Here is a 24,723-nt window from a genome sequence, read left to right as displayed (position 1 = left end):
AGACAAAGACATGACGCCGGAAAACAGAATGTTCACGCTCTACCGAAAATCCGAGCCGCAGCCTAACGGAAAATTAAGTCGAGCATGACGTATGGAAACAACTTACAATAACTCTCTGCCGGGGTAACGTGACAATACGTAAATACTGTTAATATTACTTCATTATTTTTTACATTTTGCAACATCATCAGAAATCGAACTAGCTTCCTGTCGTCAACGTGGTTCATGCCATTCATTTTGATAAGCAGGGTAAGAAACTCATTAGAGGACATCAACCAAAGTGCCACCTGTTTTGTTGAGGTTCGCAGCACCGTGCCTCAATCACAAAAGACGCAGTGGTGAGACGCGTGAAACATTTCATTTTTGTTTTCTTTGTTTTATTTTTACTCCAATTTAATAATAAGACTATACAGCATATAACGCGTTAATTATTTTTCACCAGTTTTAATACACAGTCACGCTGTTGGAACTCGGTCTGCAACCCATCACCGCTGCAAGGCGCCTGTGGGCTAATAAAACCCAATTTATTGTCATCGCTGTATATCTCAGCGGGCAGTGCTATTTTTTCTTTTTTCCTTGCCACGGTGCTTTTTTAACGCTTGGTATATATTTGCACTAGTTTGTTGTTAAAAGGGAGATGTAGCGTAAGGACCATGAGCAGAAAAGACGGAAATTACTTTAGGTTAGGTTTAAAGCAGTTCAATCTTTCTAAACTCATGAATTCCTATAGTTTTATTACTTATTTGCTTTCAGTGTGTTTTATTGATAGATGTTTAGGTCAGTGTCCGGGAGTACTGAAGGGTTAGATGCAGTAAAAGTTTCTATGGGTTATCATCAATATCATACAGCCATAGAAACGTTATAGTTAAATATATACTGTAGTTGCCACCAGGCACAATAATCATCAAATATAAGGCTAAACTGGTGAAAAACAAAACTTCCTTTTCTGCCGACGTTTCATTAACCCATTTGGGTTAACTACATCAGGAGAGTGGGAATAAAATTTAAATTTTGAGAAAATTTGTAGAATAACGATTGCTAGGTTACAATTTTGCCGCATTACATTTCCTTATATTTGATGATTACAGTTATAGGTTATACTAAATACTTTTGTTATTGGTATTGTAGAGACGTACAGGTTTAAGGTTGTTTTGTTTGACTTCTTTCCAAGAAATGTTCTTATCATGAAACGGGTTAATGACTTTGGTAATTCATCTTGCTACCCAGGTCGTAGCAAGTATGCAAGATTCGAAGAACCTTTTCGACAAACCAGAAATAAAAGTGGTTTAAAAAGCAATGTACCTCATACACATACATGTAAACAAGGCAGTTTATGTTGCCCAGCTACTTTAGCCGATATTTCGGCTAAAATGGCTGCCTCAAAAATACCATTTCAGCTTGTCGAAGAAAGGTATACTCGTGTGCCTGAACCCGTGGTAATGAAGTTCATAACGTGGTCTTTTCCTCGATCGGAAGCCGACATTCAGAGATATAGTGCTCTGGCATGCGACAGTGACGAATATAGCTTTGGCAAGAAAACAGCCGTTCCGTCCGAGCAACGCGGTCAAGGAAGCGATCAAGAGGGTCATAGACCAGGATTGCGTCCGGACCATGCTGGCAGTGCCAATCTGGATGGTCAAGAGACCACTTTTAAACAAGGAATAGCCCTGACGAATAACGGTGCTGTACAGCAACCGATGCAAATAGGTGAGAATCGTGTTCAGTTCCAAACAGAAAGAATGCTTGTTGTTTGTTTAGCGCTGGTTTGTAAGCGGCGTAAACGAATATTTGTTCTACAAGTAAATTGCCAGTTTCAATCATATTCACACCGTTATCGTTTCAACTCTGTAAAGGCATGTCACGTCGAATTTACACAGCTGTTTGATAAGCTACAGGGGTTCGGCGTTAAGCCTGTCGATAGCAGTTTTTTATACTTCAGGTTTCGTATTTATTATTCATGGCTGCGTGGGGTGTGTGCCCGCCAGCAACAAAACCATTCATTGCATCAGCATGTGATCTGAATTACGCCTCCCGTATGTCACGTCACAATTAGCTGCTGTGCCATTATGTCCAATAACGTACAGGAAACTAAGCTAGTTGTTCCTTTATTGATGAATTTTGGCAAACTTGCGAATATCACGCTGGTTTTACAAACGCGTTGTTCGTCATACACTTTGGTGGTTTCCAGTAAAAGGTTTCAATATGCTTGTGGCCTTACATATAAATGTGTGACTGGAACAAACGTAAAAATGGTTAAAACGTCTATCTGTCTTCCATCATTTTTAAGGAGCTTATAGGCTATGCGTGCCACTCATTTGGTCAATTTCCTATGTTATAAGGGCACTTCCCGTTTTGAATGACAATAATTCTACGTTCATCTACAAAAGACCAATTAGTGGTAAAAGAGGTGACTACGATGGTTTTGTAGTTACATGCGATCGGTTATATATGACTTGACTAAACACAATTACTTTTTAAGGTCAGACTAGAGCAATTGGATTTTCGCCGTTTTCGCGCAACCCAATCTATATTTGTTTGATACGACATCTCGTATTTCTTCTCGACGACGCTCCTAATTGTGCAATCGTCATTTTAAATCAAGCTTTCATCTTAAATTAAACAAATTTGTGGAGCGTAAATTTTCACGTCTCTAATACGATATGCCGTGCATAGTTACCAACCGCGTGTTTACAAAGCCTTTGCATGACTGATCATAAACGTAACCTCTTTTTTAAGGCGATTTGGTGTTGCAAATTAAATTTAAAATCAGTTTTGTACTCTTCTCAAAATTATATTCTTTGAATTACACACGTCTATTGGCGAGTGCAGTCGCAGTGGGACAATTAATTTCACGTACCAGACGTACCATCTTTCCCCAAGTTGTGTGTTGTAACTTGTAAGTGCTGCTATAACCTACTTCTTTTCGGAGGAAAAACTGAATAGAGTCAATTTAAGTGCATTTGTTCCATGTCCTTTCCTCATCTCCCCGTATAGAGAGCCAAAAATACGAATAAGGCCCCATGTATTAACCACTTGTTTGTGTCGTGTAATATTCCTTTCCTTACCCCTGGACCAAGTATTTAATGGAAGTGTGGTGTAGTGTTACTCGCAACACATTACAAGATGATTTAGAGGAAATCTCCCATGTCTTTCAAAGGTAAATGAATTGTGAGAGGTGATGCATGCCGTCGGTTATGCTTCAGCAGACGCTCGGGTCCTGTCTTCTCTTCTTTTTTTGTGCTCTTCTAAAGAAAGCATAGAGATGAATGGCTCTTTTCATAAACTCAACGTTTTGGTAACATTACACAGACCACTTGAAACACAGTATTGTGATAAACACCGGCTTTAAGAACGCAATATCTTCCAACTCAAGACATTTTAACAAACTGCTACGTTGTTTAGCGTTAATATAAGCCCTGCGTATGGTACAGCATAGCCTATATCATATGTTTCGGCACACTGTTTTTCTCGTGGTTATTACCAAACACCGAAACAAGCGCGAAACATCAGCAAGTAATCACCACACAACATGATGACAAGTATTACGTAGTATATGTACATCCCTCATGACATACACACGGAAGTTTGGGAACAAAGGCATCCGGTGCACCATATCAGTACAAATATTGTCTTAATAACCATTATTGTTTTGTGTTCGACGAAAGGCATAGGTTTAGTTACTGGTTTGTATAACAACGCAAACAGTCTGTTGCGCAACCCGTAAAGTGACTCACATACAAGTTAACTTTTCTTAACTGTGCTGGTTTAATATAAGATAATTTTGTAAACATACGCTAAATCAACGCTTTCCGCTTTAGCTGGGTCGTTATCGGGACTCGATATCGGAAAAAGAATATACCTTTGACGCCCCGAGACAATTCCCCGGTGTTGATTTGTCATAACAAAAGCGCATTTTTGTTTAAATTCGCCTTTCTGTAGCCGTTTATGGGTTTAAACACTCTCGTGCTCTAACGTATGCTCGCCGAAAGTAAACCTTAAAGAAGTATGTAGATTTACAATGGGATCATTACGGATGAACTGCCGTGAATGATGATATAACATGGTCGTTTGCATCTTAGTAGAAAGCTGATCTTCGTTACGGACGATTTTTTCGTCCCTGTATTGCCAGTGATGAAATGTCGGATCATTTCATCGCAGCTTGCATTTGGTTTCCCGAGTGACCCCTTACCCACGAAACCCGTGGAAAGTCCTCGTCTGTGAGTTTCATCAATGGAAACAACTTCTGTTGTGTTGTTGGCTGGTTAATATCGGCTGCCCCTGCTGTGAACACTCATTTTCCACCAAATTAAGTTATATTTAGTCTTAATTTGTTATACAAAAAGAAGATATCAGTAAAGAACCAATTTAACAGCCATTTGTTTATGACCACTGGAGTACATTATAGTGTATATTAAATTTTAGGTTTCCATCTAAGTGGTGCTGTTCAAGATAAAACCAATGATTCGTCCCAGCAACAGTTCACAGAGCACAGGTGATATTTAGATATTTAGAAGAACTTGTTCCCTATCAGCTTCATTTTTATACAGTATGATTGTCGTATATGATATATAATACCTTGTTGTAAACGCCAAGCTTTAATTTAGGTTACTTACCAAGTCAATATTTGGGGCTAATGAAAGGAACGGTTTCATTATTTGTTTCTTTGAATTCCAGTTTTCAGAAAAAATTGACTACCCGCACTTACAATGTCGCCGTCACCTTTGATCGATGTAAGGTGACGTCATCAACATGCAACTGTCAAGACGGTGAAGCAATATTCTTTTGTCGTCATATTGTCGCATTGCTCATCTATCGATTGCGCAACCCTACTAAGGCAAGTTACCAGGCGCTAGGTGTGGGTTACTATTTGTATAATTCATGCCATTGGTTTACAGCGCGTTTTCTTATCATGTAAAATGACCAAAAACAAGGTTAGAATCTAATTTGGTTTCCAGGTGAAAATAAGGGCGCCTATTTCGGACTCTTTGCAACAATTAAATCGTGATCAACTGCAGAAACTGACTCAGTATTTGCTGACCCGCCATGTACATGTTCTGCCCACTGCCCAGGAGATTGCCGATCGGTTTTGCGACCCGGGATCGCATATTAATGTTGTTCACGGTGCGCCCGACCCAACCGCCGGGGCAGGTGAGTGCAGCGGGTGCATGTGATTATATTATTGATGAAGTTGGATAGCTTCAAAGCGTGCGGTTGCTGGTAACATAATGCTTATATAACTTTACACTAACTTAGAGAAAACAATTTTACTCGGGCATGGAAAGTGATGGATGGATTCTTTTACTGTTTCTGCGTTGATATCTTTGTATTATAGCTAATAGGTTTTGTGATTGAACCTACTCCGGGCTAATACTCTTTTTCTTAAACACTCAGGTTTTCAAGACGACGACAGATGGAATTTGGACGATAGCGATGTGAGTAAGCACGTACGGGGCTTACTTGCCCAGTGCAGCAGTAAATCATCTGCTCAGCAACTCTACAGCATGATGAGAAAGGTAAGAGCTGTACTTGCCAAAAGTGCCAGTATAATTTACGCTTGCTTGATTCGCCACAAAGCTATGAAAACTCCCTTTGGGTTGTTTTTAATGATCCTCGCTCGGCGCCTTTTAAATTTGATACTGCTCTTGGAGAAACGTTGGTAAATTGGCCAAGGAAGTGTATTGTGCTCGGTTGTGTTGCCACTCAATTTGGCTTTTTGTGCAATTTAACCAACAGCTCGAAGATAATAAAAAGTAGATGTTTTTACAACGCCAAACTAAAGCACTCGTGTAAAAGTATACTTGTGAGTCAAGCTATTTGTTGGTTGAGTATTTTTTGTTTGCTTTACGTTTTGTAATAGAAGCAAATATCGCCACGAAGCAATATTGATTTTGTTTTTTTCTTGAGAATGCGATAAATTCGACAAAAGAATCTACATATATTTAAATGCACAAATACAAACTTGTGTAAAGATTTCTCTTTATCCTTGTAGGTTAGAGAGATGATGAAAGTTCGAGACAACAACGGGGCCAGGCTACTGACACTTATCACGAAAGAACTTCTCCAGCACAGTTCTCACATGCGCTCGCAACAGTCGAATAACGTGTGCAGTCAATTGTGGGACGAAATAGGTTAGTAATCCCGTGCACAATCACGCTATTGACTTCTCGTTGAAAGATGATTCTATTTAAAGATTGGTTTGCTATGTTTAAACAGATAAATTGACAAGTATTAGTAAAATGGCTGCATCCTGTTGAAGTGCTTATTTTAAGTTTCGCTGCGTATCATTTTATTGACTGGGGAAAGGTGTGCCTATTATTCTTTAGAACTTGTAAAGTACCCGGAATAGTTAATAATAATATCAGCATGAGAACATGTGTGTCTTTGTAGGTCTTCTTTGGATCTGCGTTATTTTGTACCCAAGCGATCAACAAGAGAAAGAATCTTTTCTTAAGCAATTGAAAACGTGGAGCTCGGACTCTCAATGTCCCTCTGAGGATGATTCTGCAGACTTCTCACTTTTCCGGTCATCTTCCCCTGGTGAGTTTCCCAGTATGAATAAACGACCGGTAATGGCTGTAGCCTACTCATCGTACAGGGTAATGTTTGTCTTTTTCATTGTGCTCTCTTTTAACCAAGATGAGTTTTTCAAATTATACAATTTGGCTTAAAACGTTGGTTTTCAAACACCTTCATGATTTCACCTCATTTAGTTACTCCGAGTTTCATTTTGAAGCGACGTAATCCATCCTTGGTATTTAAAAGCTTTCGTTAAACAGCGTGATTAAACGAGAAATGAGTTGTTTTTTCACCACTTTAAAAGATAAGGATTGCCCTTATCTGCTACCTCACCGTGACTCTACCAAGCCATTTGTCTTCATCTTTGTTGTTATATAGACAGAACGGTTTTGTCACGGGCTATAGAGGCCGGCTCTTTAACTTGGCTCGATCAGCATCTTAACGTCATCTTGTGCGGAAAAAATACCAAGTCGAGCCGAATAACTGGTGAAGAAATTAGTCATCATTCTGGAGGTTCTGCTAATTTTAACTCGAAAGGCCAGCCGTTGTGGCACGGTATGTGTGTCATGTGAATCACGCCACCAACACAGTGGTTTCTTGTTTTTGTTAAAGGTTATATCAATCTGTGCAAAAACGTTTATGTCTTACTTAACGTTCTTCACAAGAAATGGGGCGTAAATTGGATCGAGCGCACCAAAAGCATGAGGAGAAAATTGATTTGAAATGTTGTTTCTTGATTTTTTAACAGAGCACATCCCGACCGCGTGTGCGAGAGTCGAAGCGTTACGGTCGTACGGTTATACAATAGAAGCTGTGCGTTTAGCTGTCGCCATAGCACGGACAATACGCGAAAGCACGGTGAACAAATATAAAACCTATCAACAATGTCAACAGCAGAAAGGTAACAGCACTGTTTATGGTTCACAAATGTTTAAATACAAATATACGTCTTTTCCAACTCGGACAAAAATTTACCGTTTAATTTTGTCAGAAGCTTTACCTGTCGAACGCAACAATGGTTGCGGTTTGGTTGGCCATCCGCTAAATCCCATTCGTATACTCTTCGAGACCCTTACCAGCTCTTATGACGCCAGCGATGAGGAGGTTCTAAAACAAGAGGAAGGTAAAAGCATTTTTACGTTTTGCAAGCCCTCCTTACTTATAGCATTAATTGCAAAGTTTTTGCGTGGTGGTGCCTTTGTTCCCAACACTTCGTGTATGGTCATCAGATGCTGTAAAACTGCATTTCTTATGGCCAGGCTCGCACTTAGGCGGCTATAAAAACATCTTTATTTGCTTCGCGATGAAATCACAGTCTTTAAAGCTTTGGAAAATAAGCACCCTACAATGGCGAGTTGAATTGGACGGCGCCATAATTTATACTTATGTTTTGTAACAGGGCGACAGGGGGGTTTCCTGGATAGGGCAACTTTCAATGGGTTACTTGAATAAGGGCTTTTGAAGAGGGTCTCAATAAAACATTTATTACCAGGTTACAAGCCTATCTCCCCCCTTTAATCAAATGTTTTATTTAGGCTGCTCTCAGGAATCACTCAGACGTGAAGCGTTTGAGGTTTGTCTGCTAGCTGTCGGCGAGCAGCGATGCATGCCAAGGACCACTAGAGCCCAGGTAACATAATTTTCATCCTTGGTCTATTGCGTTGCAGTCTTAACGTCTCGCTTCAACTTTTTCCTCACTAATTGGCAAAGCGGTGGGCAGGATGAAATGTTTAGCATGTATTCGCGTTGTTTTAGGAAAAGATGCTGGCCCGCGAAAAACAACTGATAGACTATATAAAGCAATTGACACCCGAGGAAGACCTGATACCCATTTTGCGCAACGTTACCAATCTTCTACTGGAAGGTATTCTAATTTTGTAGAATTACCATTTACCACCCATAAACATGTTTAACACCGTTAAACAAAGTATTTAACACAACGCAATATCCTGTAAGAGATACTGTGTAAAATCAATATGAACCTATACGATGCAATCTATGTTAGGTGGATCACGCAGCGGTTTTGGAAAGCATGTTCATCGCGAGTCTATGCCAATGCATTCTTTCGCCACCTATTTGTTCAATGCTTTGCATTCCCATGACAGGAAATTAGCGTTCAAGTGAGTTTGCATTGTCTCTTATTTGGTTATTGCTGTAATTATCTGTGCACTCTGTAGAGTTCGAGTGGAACGTGAATAACTATACTGTATACGGTATACTGACATGCGGTGAAAAAGGCGTAGTATGTTAATTGCCTTGCAATATCAATGTCGAAGGTTTTCAGGTGTAAAACTGAATAAAAAGTTTTCAAAGCATCTTAATATTAGATTTAAGTTTTACTGGTAACAATTTACCGCATTCAGCGGTATGCTAACTGCGTTACATTGTTTTCTACTATTTGACAGAGTTGGGGTCCAAGCTATGAGAATCCCGATTTTAGACACCACTAATGACCAGTCACAATGCAGCGACAACCGAAACAGGGCTACCCGCTCACCTGTGCATCGGCTCGAACACCGCAGCGAACGAAATCGGGAGAATGCTGAAGGCATTTTTGAATCCAGTCCTCCACAACTTAACTTGAATTATTCGGCTACGTGGTCTGTTATGGGAGATATAGAAACGCGTCAGTACGATTTGGCTTCGGCACTTTTGGAATCGGCTAAAGGTAGCATATCATTACATTGGATGGCGAAGTTCTATATGTGTAAACTGTGCAAGAACATGTAGGCTACTTAGTTAACCGACGTTATAGTCGATACCGTGCGTAACCACTATCAGTACAGTGGAGAACAGGTGGAGCTATCTGCTTTTAAACTAATAAATATATTTAGTGATTAATTAAGTAATAAATGTGAAGATAATTAACTATATCTTCTATTGTTTCGGCTCTTTTTCCTGTACTGCGTAGGAGTTGTAGCTTCCAACGCTTTGTTGCTCCTGAGGCAACGTTTTAGCTTAACTGAATGCTTTAATGAATAGGTGACGTCATGTTGCTACGAATGGTCGTGGAAAGTATTCAAAGAAACGTCCGTAATACTTCTCACGTCTTCCAGCTCTCCCATGACGCATTCAAATGCGCTACCTTTCAAACCGGCGCAACAGCCCCAGATCCAACCATGCTACACGTTGCCATGCAGCTTTCAATGCAGGTATATGTGATCCCCCAATACTTTAATGATATCAGCAGTGAAATTTAATTACGGACAACAGCAAATAAGGCGCTATATGTGTCAGGCATAGGGCCTGTCCTGCAACTGTATATAGCTAAGTAGATTAGTTATTTGTGGACACGCTTGTTATAATCTCGACCGATCCATATCACTTAAGGTTCTACGAATGACCATGCAAGGTGGTACATGGCGACGAACGGAAATGGTCGGCTGGCTGGTGACATGCGCAACAGAAATTGGCTTAAGTGCTCTGATGTCCGTCATTAAAGTAAGAATACGAGCCAGTATTTGGATTGCATTGCTTAAGCGTCCTTCCTGGCTTCTTTATAGAAAAATCAACCGTGTACATTTTCAATAAATAACTGTTTAAACATGTACCTGTTCTGCTTTAGAGTTGGTACACATTATTTACACCGGTTGAAGCATGTACAATGGTGGCCAGCTGCGTCATATCAGCAAACACCGCTATGAGGTTAAATCTTGACCCCAGGCAAAGGGAAGAACTGTACCAGAATGTGTGCCAGATGGCAGTCCAGTGCGCCGTTAAAGGTAGAGAAATTGAATTCCAATCTCATCTACTGCTTGTGCGCTCATAAATAATGTAGTTTCCTCTTATTATACTCTATATATTGTAACAAGGTTTTAGGATTTCTCAAAATGCTCTTTAATTGGAGTGATTTTATGAGTGGCAACCTGCTTGGTATGTGTTTGATTTTCGCAACAATAAAACGCTTGTGAGAGCCGTTTTAGTGCTATCTTTTAATGGCCAACAGCCTTATAAACAAAGGGCCCGCTGAAGCATTTGGTCGAAATCTCTAATGAAACCTGGTTTATCATAGAGAACATTCGATGGTCCTTGTAAGACCATTTATTTTTATCAAAGCAGTCCCATAATTCTCCCATTTGCGCTTGAAGTGGCGCCGAAAAGATCCTTTGTATGAGTAATATTCTTTAAGTGATGCCCATCGACCTGATGATAGCTTGAAATGTGAGTTTAGCGTCCAGCTTGGCTTCATCTAAGTAAGGGGGTTGTTGCTTTACAGACCCTCAATCTTGCGCTTTGTGCTCCTTAACGTTAAGTGAGACCTTCACAGCTGCATTTGATAATGTATATCACGTGATTATTGATGCCTCAAACAAAAGACGAATCGACTCTGGACAACTTTACACGACCGCACGGTAAATATGAAAAGTTCTTATGTAATTTCAAGTCTGTTTTAAATTTATGTCGCATTGCGAAGACATGCACTACAGGAGAATATACTCCCTAAACCTAGTTATTATGAATCGCACAGGTACCTTGATCAGCGAGGATTTCACGCCAGAGCGTTTGCGGTTGCTTACGCGGCGACCCGAAGACTCAGAGTGCCTTTCAATCATGATGCTCATCCCGCTGCAAATGACCTTTTGTGGACGACGCAGTTGGCGCAGTCGCTTGGTTAGTGATTTGCAAAATATAGCTGTTTTAGGAGATAATTTTCTTTCTCGTACTTACTGTATTGGTGTATTTTGCATGGACTGCCTTAAACTTGACATTTATCCATCGTTGAAAACAAAGAGTTATTCATTTAACAGGCATGCAGGAATTAGAAGATTTGATTAACATTATTGTTAACAAAGTACGTTGCGCTTCTGTTCTCTCCGATGTCTTGAGAACTTGTACGTCTAGTATAAGCGGAAGACTTCCAAACTGCGCAGGTTAGTTGCTTTGAAATTGTTCAATAATGTGGTTTGTTTTTATTTACCTTGTAAAATGATCGTAAATGGATGGGATGATCTAAATGATGGGAATAAGCGATTCACTGACCAGTATTTAAATCTGATTGGTTGGCAGTATATTTGAAAGATTTTGTTGGCTTACAGGAAGCTATGGCAATCGTGGTTTACGCGCCGACAGACCTCCGCTGCGCCCTTTGCTGGAAGCAGCTATATCTGCGTACGTCAGTACAATACACAGCAAGCTGAGTCATATAAGTCCACGACATTACACAGAGTTTATTGATTTTTTAAACAAGGTTGGTTGTTTAAACTATTTCTAACAACAACGCGTGGTTCAAACGTTACTTCTTTTCATTGTTAAAAACAAAAATTGTTTCTTTCTGACCAGGCCAGAGACACTTTTCTAATGGCACCGGATGGTTATACGGAATTTTCTCGTTTACTCGCGAATTTGAAGACAATTTACAAAGGAAAGAAAAAGCTGCTTAACCTGGTTACCCTGCGCTTCGGATAAACCAACTCCGAGCCACTTTCTCAAGTTCCTCCGCAATTTCTGTTCCATTCTCGAAGTTCGTTTTCAGTACGCAAGGTAGCCGCTTTATTTAATCGTACTCCAAACCTTGCAAGTCTATTGAAAGGCTACAGTCATAATAAATCATTGTGCTTGATATATTCGTTTGTGCAATCAAAGCTGCCAATTGCCACTGCTTGCTACACGAGCCTGGAAGTTGAATACTTCTCCAACTTGCAGTTATCTCTTGATTGTGCTATGAATTTCATCTTAAACTTAAACTCATCGACAAATGAGCTCTCATGCCAATCTTCTTTCTTTTTGTGCAAATGAAATTGTACTTCTTTAATAATATTTCTTTGAAAATGGTATTTCTTCAACCTAACGATGAAATCTTCAATATTAGATATAACCTTACACAGGTTTTTAAAAAGGCTTCAACTTCTTTTTAGTTTATAAAGTGTCGATTTCCATTATGATGCTTTAAATTTTGTCTTTGTTTGGCGTTTCTTCCTCTCAGGCTTTGACTAAACTTTTTAATCTTTGACGTTGTATTTACATCATTTTATTTACGCTGACGTAGTTTGTTTCAGCAGTCATGACAAATCCAAGCATGTTAACAGAAAAACTAGAAAATTTTTTTAATAAATTCCATTTATAACGTTGTGTTTCGTTTGTTCACTCGTTGGTTTGTCAAGGGTCACAAGACGATCGAAATGTCACAAATTTCGTCAAATCCACAAGAAAGAAACCTTTATAAAAGAAACCTTTTCCAGAAATGAACGACTAATTGCGGCCAAACAATAAACAATAACGTATATATACGGGTAAACTTTGTCAAAAGCAAAAACCCTTTTTGACATATCATGTGTGCAAATAATCACATTCAGAAGATCTAAAGGGGTTGCGTGTTTTTCCATGCTAAATAGAGCAAATATCATGTTTGTTTGTCACATTTTAGTGCTTCTTAATAAACTTTGATTGAATGTGACACCGATTAATAGATGCAGCGCAGCTACATATTAGATAAAAAATAGGTAATAGCTTATATCATTAGGAACCATATATATATATACATGTATATGTGTGTGTTAAAGATGCAAAGCGGAAGCAATTTATATTACTGTGAAACTTTTTCAGCTTCCTGTCGAGGTGACATCATTGAAAACTTTTACTGCTACTATTTATTTTTTGTGAAAGTCAAAATCCCTCAAATATTTTCTTCAAATCGATTATATTTGGTATAAGTCAAACGTCAACTTATGAAGATACTATACGCTTTAAATTACCATCTCACGCCAACAACATAAAAGAATTCAATTACATGAAACATTTTGACAAAACTCCTTGGATAGGCAACTTTTCGAAAACGGAAAATAGTTCGCCAAACATTGGTCTCATTCATTTAAACCTGGTTAAGACGGAGGACTTTCAGCAAGTTGCGTCAACATTTGTCCGCTATTTTGCTGGCCAACACGACGTATCCATTTTTGGGCAAATTTTCTTTCTATATCCTCTCTTTTTATTGTAGAATCCCGCTTTTTCCCAATCATAGAGCGTGTAGTGTTTTTAAAACTCTGTGTAGAAGCTTGACTGAAGATGTTAAACAAGATTGATTAATAAGTCGCGTTAAAACTCCCGCTACAAAACAACATCTGTCACTTATCAATTGAAACGGCATTGAAAGTTAATATTAACAGGAAAAATTGCCAACGATCCGAACCTTCTAAACTTTCGTCCGCTGGAAAACATCTGCGAAACTTCTTGTTTGGAACATTTGCAAGTAACCAGCAGTTTTAATGCATTGAAAAATCCCACAATGGTTTCTCGACGGCACAAAATATAAACCTAGATAAAACATTTTTAACATAGATTATTTAATCCGATGAAGTTTAGCATGAGTTTAAAATTTAAGACCAAGCCCCTATCTTATACCAACCCAAGGATCTAATACGGGGTTGATTGCTGCCATGTGAACGGCAAATAAGTTCCAAGACGCCGTGGGATCAGTTGTGTTGTTCATTGCGGTTATTTGATTTATTATTATTCTCACCTAATTGCAAAAGCTTTGTCATTTTAATACAAAGTTGTACTATAACTACACTGTACAAAGGTTAGGCCTATCATCAGTTAAGCATAGAACTATAAATTTAAGTAGGCCTATATTGCGCTGAATACAAATTACAAGCTAATATCATGAGAATGTTATGCGCATGAGCCTACCAAAAGCGGAAGGTAGCATAGAATGAAGACACACGTCATTAAAAAAAGAAGGACCATCATTTGAGTTTCCTGGTAAGCAATCTTTCGAAGACGAGTTTTGCTCATTACTTGTAATGTTGAGTTCTTGATTTTCATTTTCCTTTTGATGTGACAAGGAATGATCTTACAAGCTGTTTCGTTAACAGCACTGGTTCAATTTACAAAGGTTATCCACTTTGCAAACAAATTTGGTAATTAGTCAAAGCTATAGGCCTATAGCCACCAAATGCTTTGGCCATAAATCAACCAATTTTACACACATGCTTCAAACGATAAAATTACATCCTGGCGATTTTCGCGGAACTCAATCTAAATGTTGTCACAATCAATCAAAAACCAACTTGCCAAGCAAAAACTTTATAAAGGTAATATACTGCGTAAGTCGTCAGAACTTACCTCTTTTTGAGAATAACTCTTGTTACAACATAAAAGTTGCAAAATATTGTTCCTATCATCATAATGATACCCAATGAAGCAATCAGAAGATTAAATGCCTAAATCCACAAAAAAAAATTACGCGCATTTATGTCAGCACAAATTCATGAAATTGTGATGAGTGATAACTGCAGAACAAATATCGTATTTACATATATTTCGCATTGTATTTCAATTTTAGTTTACATATAGGATCATGATGAAAAGCCTATATACCTGATGTTTGGCTTCCGTCGCTTTCCAGTTGAGGAAGCACCATGTACCAGGTCGTTGTAAATGAATTTGACCGAAACCAACGAGGGGTAGAGCGGCCAGCAGTAAGCAAATCACTGACACTACTATAACTGCTATTTTTGTCCGCAATGCCGTGACCTTCGTCTGAAAGTTATGAGGCAATAAGTAAAGGAAGAACGCAAAACAATACAGCGCTGCTATGCTTGTACATTATTACCGGATGCCTCTTTTTTGTATAGTTTTAGAAAACTAATAGCGAGAATAAAAAACAACAAAATAAGCTAAAACTATTGTGTCGTCCTGTTATTGCTTACGTGGTAAAAGAAGGCAAATCTGATTGCAATCAGCCTCTCGATGGACATAGTAAAAACGATCGCCATGGAAACCACTCCAAAGTAAACCATTGCCACTCCAGAATAAAAGCACAACGCCACGCCACCGAGATCAATCAACTGTAAGTACATAGTATCTACTAACTTATGCTATCACATCGTTTATAGATTTTATTTTACAAGTATAGTTACATGCTAAAATAGCTCTGCATTTATAAAAACGCGTCATTGACTGACTACTGTAACACGTAAAGCACATAGAGTTTAATTTGTGTAAAGCGCAACTTTTCATGCTAAAAAATCAAAATTTTTAACGTGAAAATAGCGAATAAAATATTTTTATAAAAATATGTCTTACGTACAGACTTTCCAGTGCTGTAAGCGACGAACGTAATTGGTGACGTCATTGCGGTGCTTATGAAGTCAAGACAGGCCAACGTCATCACCAATGTGTAGAATACAGACTGTGATAAAAAATAGGAATCGACAAACATGTTAGTCACCGAGCAGATCCAATTAAAAAAATTAACTATTTTCTTTGCGCTAAAAATTACTATTCGTTACGGTACATAGTTATTACACCTGTTTATTTGACCGACGTTGATTTCTCCATATCACAAAAATTGCGATAACATTTCCTACTATACTCGTGATCGCCGTGCCTAACGGTGCGGCCATATTTGTGACCGTTAAATGCTGAATTCTTCCAGGTGAAACCGCCTCAGATGTAACATTTATGTCAGCATATACAAATTGTAGCACAGATAAAGCAATTGCTATCCGCAATAAATGCATGTTTCCCGTCTGGTGTCTCTGCAAGACTGGCTTCCCTATAGCACCTTTGCAAGCTTTTAAGTCAACGTAAAACAAAATTGAATAGAAAATCATGCTAAGTAGCGTCTACAGTCTTTCACATTACGCCGCTGTAATTCAATTACGTTCAACAAGAATTATGCTTTCCGTTGATTCTAAAGCTGTGAATTAAACTATGTAACCCAAGCAATTAATGGTGATGGAATGTATATTGATCTTTGCTTACGTAGCAAGGTATTGCATACATGCTACAGCTAATGAAATTAATAAAAGAATGATCAATACCGAAGTACAACTGGAGTCCAGACAGTTTACGCGACTACGCGAGTCGCACGGCTATCTTGACATCGTTTTGTTGTTCCATACATTAACAGTTCCTTTATTAGAACCAATTAAAAAGGTTAATTTCGATAAGAACAATCGTGTTTTTTTTCAGATGATACCACGCGACCTACAACTAGCCTATAGTTCAATTATTTTGACCCATTGTTCCACTCAAAAGGTACTGAGCTAAGTACAAAACTAAGCTACTGAGGGCTGAATAAATATGCATTTCCTGTAATAGGCTACCATAGCAGCACCTTACCTTCAGCCGTTTTTTTTCTTGATGTTGCGCATTGTCTACATAGCTTGGCCTACGCTGTTCGGCTTGCAATTAGCAAACTATATAGTCTACTCTTCGCAAACTGTATAATGATATTGGAATACCTAAAGGCAAGATTGTAATTATTGAAATAAACGATCCCTATTTTCTTTTCCGAATTTATTTCTAATTTAAAAAACAAAACAGTTGAAAAAATCCTCATCGAATGTGAAGAAGCCAGAGCTATGTATAGCAGCAGCATGACTGTAAATACTTTTACTTGAAAATGATTATTATGTGCCCGCGGCCTTCCCTTATTCACGCTTGTACATCTCATTGTTGCCAACAAAGACAAGTTAATTGAAACCGAGAAGAAATGCTAATTGAAAATTTAACATCCGGAATTATTAACTAGCGATACCGGCATACACTCATTTTTATTAGAAGCACTTCAGTTTATAAAAATCGGTAGAATACTCTTTCTGGCAAGTTAGGAAACCTATCATCGATCCACATAAACATTAAAAAACTATAGTATGTTTGTTTGTGCTTTACACACTCCGTTTGATGTTATGTTGGTTTTAAAGGCGACGTATATAAGCGTATGCCCTATATTGTATACATAAATATTTTTTTAGTTGTTCAAAACTTAGCAGTTATTAGTTTCATTTTTGTGATTCAATGAACTGCAAACAGTGTAATGGAACCCTTTCTTAGTAATATTGGTTCAAAACAAGTTTATAACTTTACCAGAAACTTCTTATTCAAAATTGTTAGTATACCCACTGTGCACAAACTTAAAAAAAACAATTTATCGAAAGCTGCGATCCAAAGTTCCTTGTAAAATAATAAACGATTAGTTAATATTTTTAGTAGTTCTGTATGCCAGCCCTGATTGTTTTTGAATATGTACATCAAACCAAAAAATACAACTAGTTTCAAAAAAACTAAAGCGAAATACGGCATTTGCTTGACATATAGTGCACATTGCTTAAATAAAAAAGTACAAATACATTTAGCTGGACAAGATACCAATAAATGCAATTCATCTTGACTGATGCAGTATGGATATAGCTTTCAAACCGGTTACAGAAAATGAGTTTGTTAATAAAAGTTAAACGAAAATGGTTAAGCTAAATGCTTTCGACACATTAATCTTTAGTTATCTATTTATTCTATTTTCCTTCTAACTCTCTAACTTACTTCATGCTGTGCTATTGCATTTTTGCCGCTATTCCAAACACATAAACAAAGTGTTATGCAAGATTGGGCTTCTTCCGCTTCTAGAATCTATGACTATACTGTAACATGCTTTACAGGGAATTGTAAAACTGTCATTTGGCTGGTCTTGCCATGCAACTAATCTTTTTGTTTTCTTTGACACGTTTTGCATCCGAAACTGAAACTATTTTAGACATAGGTTACCCTTAAGATAACGATAACATCAAGAAGTATTTGTGGACAAAAAACTCAACTTGCAAAATTTAGCCTTCTCTCACTAATGAGGGCTTTTGTGTTTTTCGAACACCTGGGAAAAGCTGTAACAGTTTTTTATTTAATTTATATTGACATAATCTAATTCATATCGACAAAACTTGTTAGTAAATTAACTTTTAGAAATAAATTGAATGCAAGGACGAGTAGTTATGACAAGAACGTGGAGATGCAAGTTGTTATGGGATCTACAGAAAACCAAAATTATATTATCATTAATTATGAAACTTTTTGGTTGCAAAAAATCAAATTCCAACTTGAACTTAACTCACTGTAGACAAAAGAGACATGACCTGCTAATTTTTGTTAATTTTTTTGATTCTACTTACACACGACATGTACAGTATAAGAATGGTATCAAAGAAAAAAATCCAAGCGAAAAGTTAAAAATGTAAAAATAACATGTAATGAAGTATGGAAGAAGAAAGACTACAGAAAGGTTCCAGCAAACACATCTTGAAGAAAACGCGTGTTAATGTTGCAAGGTATATTATTTTGCATACTTTTATGCAATGTTATCATAAAGTGAGTACGACATTATACTGGAGCAGGTGGCAATGGCACACCCATATGAAGGTTTGAATGATAATAGGCTAAGATAAGATAATGCCAGTATATATTATCGTAGTACAGTAATATGTCATTAAAACCTATAAGCAAGAAGCATTATGGCTACTAAGGCATACTAGACAGACTTTATGGACGAACAGCATGTAAGTGTAGTTGCTTTTGAATTATCCAATGTGACCCGAGATTTTGTATTTTTGGAAAAGAATGCTCTAAAATAAAAAAGGCAAGTTTTTCTGAACAAACAGTCTACATGTGCACATTTTTTTCTGGTAAAGTTTTGACTAAAGTTACCTTTCGGTTTGACAATTAGTGTAAGTTGTTTCCGACTTCTTTTCGACAAAGCATTTGCACGTTATTGTCGACTTAAAACAGCGCAATAATCCTTCTAATGTCTCCCGGCGAAATAAAATATATACCTGCATGTAAGTTCACTGCTGCGTTACGAATGAGAGATTATGAGAGATGAAATTGCATACAAAGAATACTAAAAGGCTTACCCAAGGATCTAACACTGGATTAATAGCGGCAGCATGCACTGCAAATAAATCCCACTTTGGACTGTAGTGCGTTCGAGTTTGACCAATTTCGTCGATTTGATTGATCAAAATGCGTAGCTATAAATAACAATCATCATTTACAAGAAGGATTTTTGCGAAGGAATTCTGTGGTGATGTTAACCTTCGGGGGAATATCCTGATGTTTCGAAAGCGCACTTACCAAAAGCGGAAGGTAGCAAAATATAAAGACACACGTCATCAGAGCAAGTAGGACCATCATCTGCGTTTCCTGCAGTGTTATTCGGCGAATTCGACCTTTTGTCATTATTCTCATAGATGCATTTCTTGACCGCATTTTTCTGCAAGATATACATAAATAAAATATTATGGTGTTGGTTTCGTAGAAAAAATATAAAGGAAGATAAACAGCATTACATAAAGATATATTTATGCTTAATCGATAGTATTTTTGGCATTGATTTAATGAAATATTTACCTTTTTTTCTTGACAACTGCATTTATCACAAAGATATTAGAAAATATGACAACCAGCATCATTATGCTTCCTATCATAGCAAACATAATATTGTAGACCTTAAAAAAGATATTCAAAAACATTTAAGAGAATAACAGTGCTTTTAAAATGCGGTGTATGTACTCAAATGAAAAAGATAAAAAAGGTAGAAAGAAATTGACCAATGGCAATAAAAGGTAAGTCACATACTTGGTCTTTTGTTTGTGACGCGTGCCAGTTAATGAAGCACCAAGTACCGGGTGATTGCTGTATGATTTCTCCGAATCCAAACAATGGCAAAGCAGAAAGAATAAAGAACAGGCTTAGCACAGCAAAGATAACCACCTTCGCTTTTCCATTTGTGACGTTTCTCTGCAACAAATTACGAAATTTCATAATATTTCATTGCTTATGACTGTAACATCAAGTAAACGCATATACATATTACTGGTTTCAACAGTTGCCAAGTATAGCCTATGAAGTAACTTTACTTGGTAAAAGAAGGCAAACCGCAACGCGAGCAACCTATCAACTGCCATAGTACAAAGTATTCCCATTGAAACAGCGCCAATATAAATCATTATAAATCCAGAATAATCACATAGGGCCTTTCCTCCTAATTCCAATAACTGAAAAATAATGGAAAGACTGTATAATCTATCATGATTAAAGTGGAGGCCAAAAATACGGCGTATAGAATATTCGCTTCTAGAAATTAAGCAAAAAAGATGCTTTATATTAACCGATATATTTTGATGTCGACAGGATCTACGATTCTACGGTATCCTTCGATGTATGGAATACGCATGTTCAGATGTCAATCATCTACAGCAAACTTAAGAGTAGGGCCATATTGTTGTCAAGTGGGATGTGTAAAACCAATTTAAAATTAAATTTGTATTCCCAAAGCTCCCGCTAGTCATTACTCACTGATTTTCCTGTTCCGCGTGATATCAGAGTGAGAGATGACACTAAAAGAGTGCTCAGCAAATCCACGCCTGCCAGCGTCATCACAAGGGTGTAAAATATTGACTGCAAAAAAAGAAATGCAATTAAACGAATCATAGAGCAAAATAAAAACGAACAAAATTTCATATAATAATTGTAAAGCTTTTACCGAAGCAAAAAGTCGAAGTTGGTTAAATTTTTAATAGTAATAATATTTAGTACTGTAATATGTAGTAATGTTTTTTCTTATACCTGCTTCTTATTTCTTTTATTTTTGCATATTACAGCAATGGCAATGACGTTTCCAATGATGCTGATCAGTGGAATAAGCACCTGAAGTGTCATACTATGTCGATGCGATGACTGGCATGTTGAGTTTGTAAGATTGAAACAACTGTTATTTTGAAAGGGAAAATCTTCATCTTTTTTCATTTTGTTCAAACTGGACACATTTAACAAAAATTAACAACTTATTTCAACTAACATATCTGCAATGACATCTTGCTGTATATAAATTTTCACAAAACTTCGAGCTTTACTACCTTACACATCATTACATTATTGTGTTGGCTGCCGTCAAACAAATGCTACAAATGCGCTTTATAAAAGCTCCCAAGCGAAATGACTGGAACTAGTTTACGTTCTGTAACAAAAAGTTGCTTCACCTACCAATACACAATAACGCTGATTGACATTGAATCTATTTCAATATCTTCCTTTCAAATCTAAGAAAAACAAATATTTTTGGAGCGCAGTATACTGTACATACTGTTCATACAGTACAGTATAATAACATTCAATAGCTACAAAGAACTGCATGGAGTTTATGAAAGGAAAATATTTAAATACGAAAAAAACTTTCGGATCGAGGTTGCAAACTTCACATCATCATAATGATTAATAAAACAATTTAGATATCAATAGAGTAGTTAGAAATCAGTGTCAACAGATTGTGTATGCAGGAAATGGCGTCATTACACTGGTTCTAACAAAATTTCATCTATCAATGTCATAAATTTTGTTACCTCGCTCACAAAAATCTGATTGTAAACGAGATTACGGGTAACTACTCTTAATTGCAACCTCCTTAATGCTTAATGCTTCATGCGAAATTCTTTGGTTTTGAAGTTTCAAACTACCACAGATGAGAATGAGACGCTTAAAGGGTGCTTTTTTCTGCTTTGAGCAACAAGAAGAGTAGTCATTTTCAAGAGAAAATTAACTAACAAAAGACAATATTTTTAAATATAGATTTATTGAGAAAAAATTATAAGAGTGACTGTTTCACCGAAAGTAGTTCACGCAACCTGTTGTTAAAGATAGGTGGTTAGGTCACAGATTTTGTACACAAAAAGTTGATTTTAGCTATTTAAGATTTTATTGAAGTTAGAGTTAGATTAAAAGGTAAAGTTAGGTTAAGTTTAGATTGTTATGTTATAACATTTACGTTCTGTTAATAAGAAACTGTAAAAATAGCTTCGAACGCATGTTTTTTTCGAAATATAGTAAATTGGCTAAAATATTAGCCAAGTTACAAATATTTTTCACCACTAACAATTTAGCACGGTAAACAGTGTTTCCATTTAAAAATACATGCCGTCACCATCATTTTCAGCGTCCTCGATGTTTACTGCAGGTAGGCCCAAAGTAATAGAAAAACACATTTACACATGGTGTTACAAGAAAGCACTGGTCAAAAGCCTCAGTATGAGGAAAATACAAACGTGATTCATTCATTGTACCCGATGCAGCGTTGACGCAACCAAATAAAAAGTCTGAAAACAGCTTGGTAGCTTTTCACTCTTTGATCAAAGTGACCAAATTAATGAAAAATAGTTCAAGACAAACTATGCACACAACTCAAAAATAAGCACGTTTCTTAGAAATAAGCATATTAGTATTTTCTACGACATTATTCTTGAAAATAAGTACAAATCTTAAAAGTATACGCGAAATGGTAACCCTGAGGATACCGCGGGTAAACCTAGATGATGCAGTGTTGTTTACTAGTATCGACATGAACCATTGCTCAAGGGTTGCGCCAAGAAGTGTTTTGAAAACAACTGACACCTCCACTTTACAATTCATTTGTCCTTATGTTAGTTGGCATTAGAAAATATATAAAGACAGTAATTACCATGCACATTCGGATGAGGGACAACTGAAGATAAAGTTTTAAACGTAGAATATCAAGTGCAACCTTGTTGCACAAGTCATGCAACAAGTGACTATTAAGCTGTACGCACTCTTAACTCTTTGGTTGTTAGCATTAGCGAATCTTCAAAGTTGTCGGCGCCATAGCAGTTCAAGTCTAGCGCAATTCTGCCGTTGCTACCATTCTTTGGCTGCCTTCAAGTTACACAGTTTCCCTCGAATCGCTTGGAGAAGTGCTTCAACCCTTCTGTTTTACCATTATTTTTTCTGCTTGGCTGAAGGCGGTTGCCAATATATTGGCCTGACTGCAGTACGTTAAGCATAATGCTGAAGTAAACCTCGGTATAGTAACGATTAAAAATCGTCAACCGATTGAAATATGAGCAGTTGTTATAAAAACTGACGACTATAGCATGGTGTTCAGTGTAAAAATCTTTCCTCAGATATATCTTACGCAGCCTACAAGTTTTTGCTATTACGGTTCATCAACTTATTAAAGCTGTAACCGAACATCTCATCATTGCAGATCTTTTCTTTAACTGTTAACAGTTAATCAATCAGTAATACACATCATTTTGCTCCTTTCTACACCATTGAATGTACGCAAAAATGGAATGTATTTCCGATTTACTGCCATTCATTCATTAACATAATAATAATGCAGACAACGCTTCCTGATTATAGGTGTACCTCGCAAATAATGAATCACGATTTATCTTGCTTTACCTTTAACCACAAAACAAAACTGGTCCTCGATATTCAGATTAATGATAGACGGCTGTTAGCATTATCTGCGGCTCAAGTAATTGGTACGATAACCAGAATGAATGTTAACAGCAAAAGATCAAACTCAGTCAATATTGGTTATCGTACCAATACCCTGGGGCTTGCTACAAGTTGAAGTCTAAATAGAATTGGAAAATGTCAATGGCAACAACAACAGTCAGACCATGCAGAGACAACTGACAGCTTTCATTATTTCTGTACACTTTAAAAGTTTTAAAGGAATTTTTTATCTTGTTTATTTTTTCACGTGAATGCTTTGCCATTGTGCATAGCGTAACAAAACATATTACTTAACAGAAGGTCCAATATGAAAAACCTCTGATCTTTACGTCCAGCACACAAGATAGCAAAGCATTCAACTAAAACCTGATCATCTATTTTTGAAAGCTGAACATTTATTCATTAGAATTCAGCCAATTAATTTTATGACCTTTCGTCAAAACTTTAGAGCTTCCAAAAACTACACCAGTACGTTGTACAAACTACACAACGTACCTTGCCCATGAAGGTGGTTTAGTCGTTTGTACCGTTTCGTCATCTTCCTTGCGTCGTTGATCAACCGAAACGGAGTTTTCTTGTGGCCGAAGTGTTTACCAAATACCAAAAAGGCAAATTTTCGAAACTTCAGTTACTGTTTCGCATTTACGTCATGTAATGCTACCCGCACTGTCGTAGAAACACCACTCGCGTTACTTAGAATTTAAATGGGATTTCTGTTGTTTCTCAGCTTCGCTCATGAGATCTTCTTTAGTCTGGCTACAATCACCTACGTATGCTTGCAAAGAAGGTACGGGCAAGAATATATGGCGTACTTTACTTTCAACTGCAAAGCCTTACCTAGGCCACCTACAGAAAATTCTCTGTCGGCCAGAGCTTATTTCGGTAGAATTGAGCAATGGACTGTAATAAAAAACTTTTCCACCGTAAATCGTCTATGGTAACGTTATTGATGTGCATCTCTTTTTGTATGGTGAAAACGATCTGCAGAAGCTGTCTTTCACGCTACAATAAGTTTAGTAAGATCGGCAAGAGACCAAAAACGCCTATAGCTGCTGCAACGTTCAAACCAACTGCAAATGTGTATAGACTGCTTCAATACCTACCAAAAGTAAAGTACCACAAACATTGTGCTTAATAAACTTATTGTAAAAAAATATGGCTTCTTTACTGTTTGTAACTTAG

General features: G+C 37.3%; 3 protein-coding genes across 9 annotated transcripts; 1 reads left to right on the top strand and 2 right to left on the bottom strand.

Moving 5' to 3' along the window:
- The first annotated feature begins 633 nt into the window (after positions 1–633).
- Positions 634–12,585, top strand: LOC143460505 (zinc finger SWIM domain-containing protein 5-like). Of its 2 annotated transcripts, none has more exons than XM_076958028.1 (22): positions 634–1,707; positions 4,423–4,492; positions 4,675–4,834; positions 4,956–5,148; positions 5,392–5,513; positions 5,990–6,128; positions 6,388–6,537; positions 6,895–7,071; positions 7,265–7,417; positions 7,511–7,639; positions 8,052–8,146; positions 8,272–8,380; positions 8,522–8,636; positions 8,922–9,184; positions 9,499–9,668; positions 9,847–9,957; positions 10,082–10,238; positions 10,733–10,868; positions 10,985–11,127; positions 11,265–11,387; positions 11,553–11,704; positions 11,797–12,585. In XM_076958028.1, the coding sequence occupies exons 1-22, from the start codon at positions 1,185–1,187 to the stop codon at positions 11,920–11,922; spliced, it is 3,516 nt and encodes a 1,171-aa protein (XP_076814143.1). In that variant the 5' UTR covers positions 634–1,184; the 3' UTR covers positions 11,923–12,585. The 2 variants fall into 2 exon arrangements, with proteins under 2 accessions (XP_076814143.1, XP_076814142.1); XM_076958027.1 differs by having other exon boundaries at positions 7,508–7,639.
- Positions 12,586–12,594: 9 nt separating this feature from the next.
- LOC143460510 (prostaglandin E2 receptor EP4 subtype-like) lies at positions 12,595–17,978 on the bottom strand. 4 transcript variants are annotated; one of them, XM_076958034.1, is made up of 10 exons: positions 16,582–17,978; positions 15,765–16,030; positions 15,545–15,646; positions 15,165–15,302; positions 14,833–14,994; positions 14,578–14,675; positions 14,143–14,329; positions 13,859–13,972; positions 13,643–13,767; positions 12,595–13,512 (listed from the first exon to the last, which is right to left on the bottom strand). In XM_076958034.1, the coding sequence occupies exons 2-10, from the start codon at positions 15,975–15,977 to the stop codon at positions 13,335–13,337; spliced, it is 1,317 nt and encodes a 438-aa protein (XP_076814149.1). In that variant the 5' UTR covers positions 15,978–16,030; positions 16,582–17,978; the 3' UTR covers positions 12,595–13,334. The 4 variants fall into 4 exon arrangements, with proteins under 4 accessions (XP_076814149.1, XP_076814150.1, XP_076814147.1 ...); XM_076958035.1 differs by lacking the exon at positions 15,765–16,030; XM_076958032.1 differs by lacking the exon at positions 16,582–17,978 and having other exon boundaries at positions 15,765–16,572.
- Positions 17,979–18,112: 134 nt separating this feature from the next.
- LOC143460511 (prostaglandin E2 receptor EP4 subtype-like) lies at positions 18,113–24,721 on the bottom strand. 3 transcript variants are annotated; one of them, XM_076958037.1, is made up of 10 exons: positions 24,037–24,721; positions 20,854–21,043; positions 20,584–20,685; positions 20,145–20,282; positions 19,864–20,025; positions 19,636–19,733; positions 19,360–19,498; positions 19,140–19,256; positions 18,934–19,058; positions 18,113–18,851 (listed from the first exon to the last, which is right to left on the bottom strand). In XM_076958037.1, the coding sequence occupies exons 2-10, from the start codon at positions 21,031–21,033 to the stop codon at positions 18,758–18,760; spliced, it is 1,155 nt and encodes a 384-aa protein (XP_076814152.1). In that variant the 5' UTR covers positions 21,034–21,043; positions 24,037–24,721; the 3' UTR covers positions 18,113–18,757. The 3 variants fall into 3 exon arrangements, with proteins under 3 accessions (XP_076814152.1, XP_076814151.1, XP_076814153.1); XM_076958036.1 differs by lacking the exon at positions 24,037–24,721 and adding an exon at positions 21,271–24,020; XM_076958038.1 differs by lacking the exons at positions 18,113–18,851; positions 24,037–24,721 and adding an exon at positions 21,271–24,025 and having other exon boundaries at positions 19,360–19,500; positions 19,637–19,733.
- Between the last annotated feature and the right edge of the window lie 2 nt (positions 24,722–24,723).

Source organism: Clavelina lepadiformis, chromosome 5 (assembly GCF_947623445.1).
Source record: "Clavelina lepadiformis chromosome 5, kaClaLepa1.1, whole genome shotgun sequence".
Taxonomy (NCBI): Eukaryota; Metazoa; Chordata; class Ascidiacea; order Aplousobranchia; family Clavelinidae; genus Clavelina; species Clavelina lepadiformis.
Note: the sequence above shows the minus strand (reverse complement) of the source record. Positions and strands in the feature narration are given on the sequence as shown.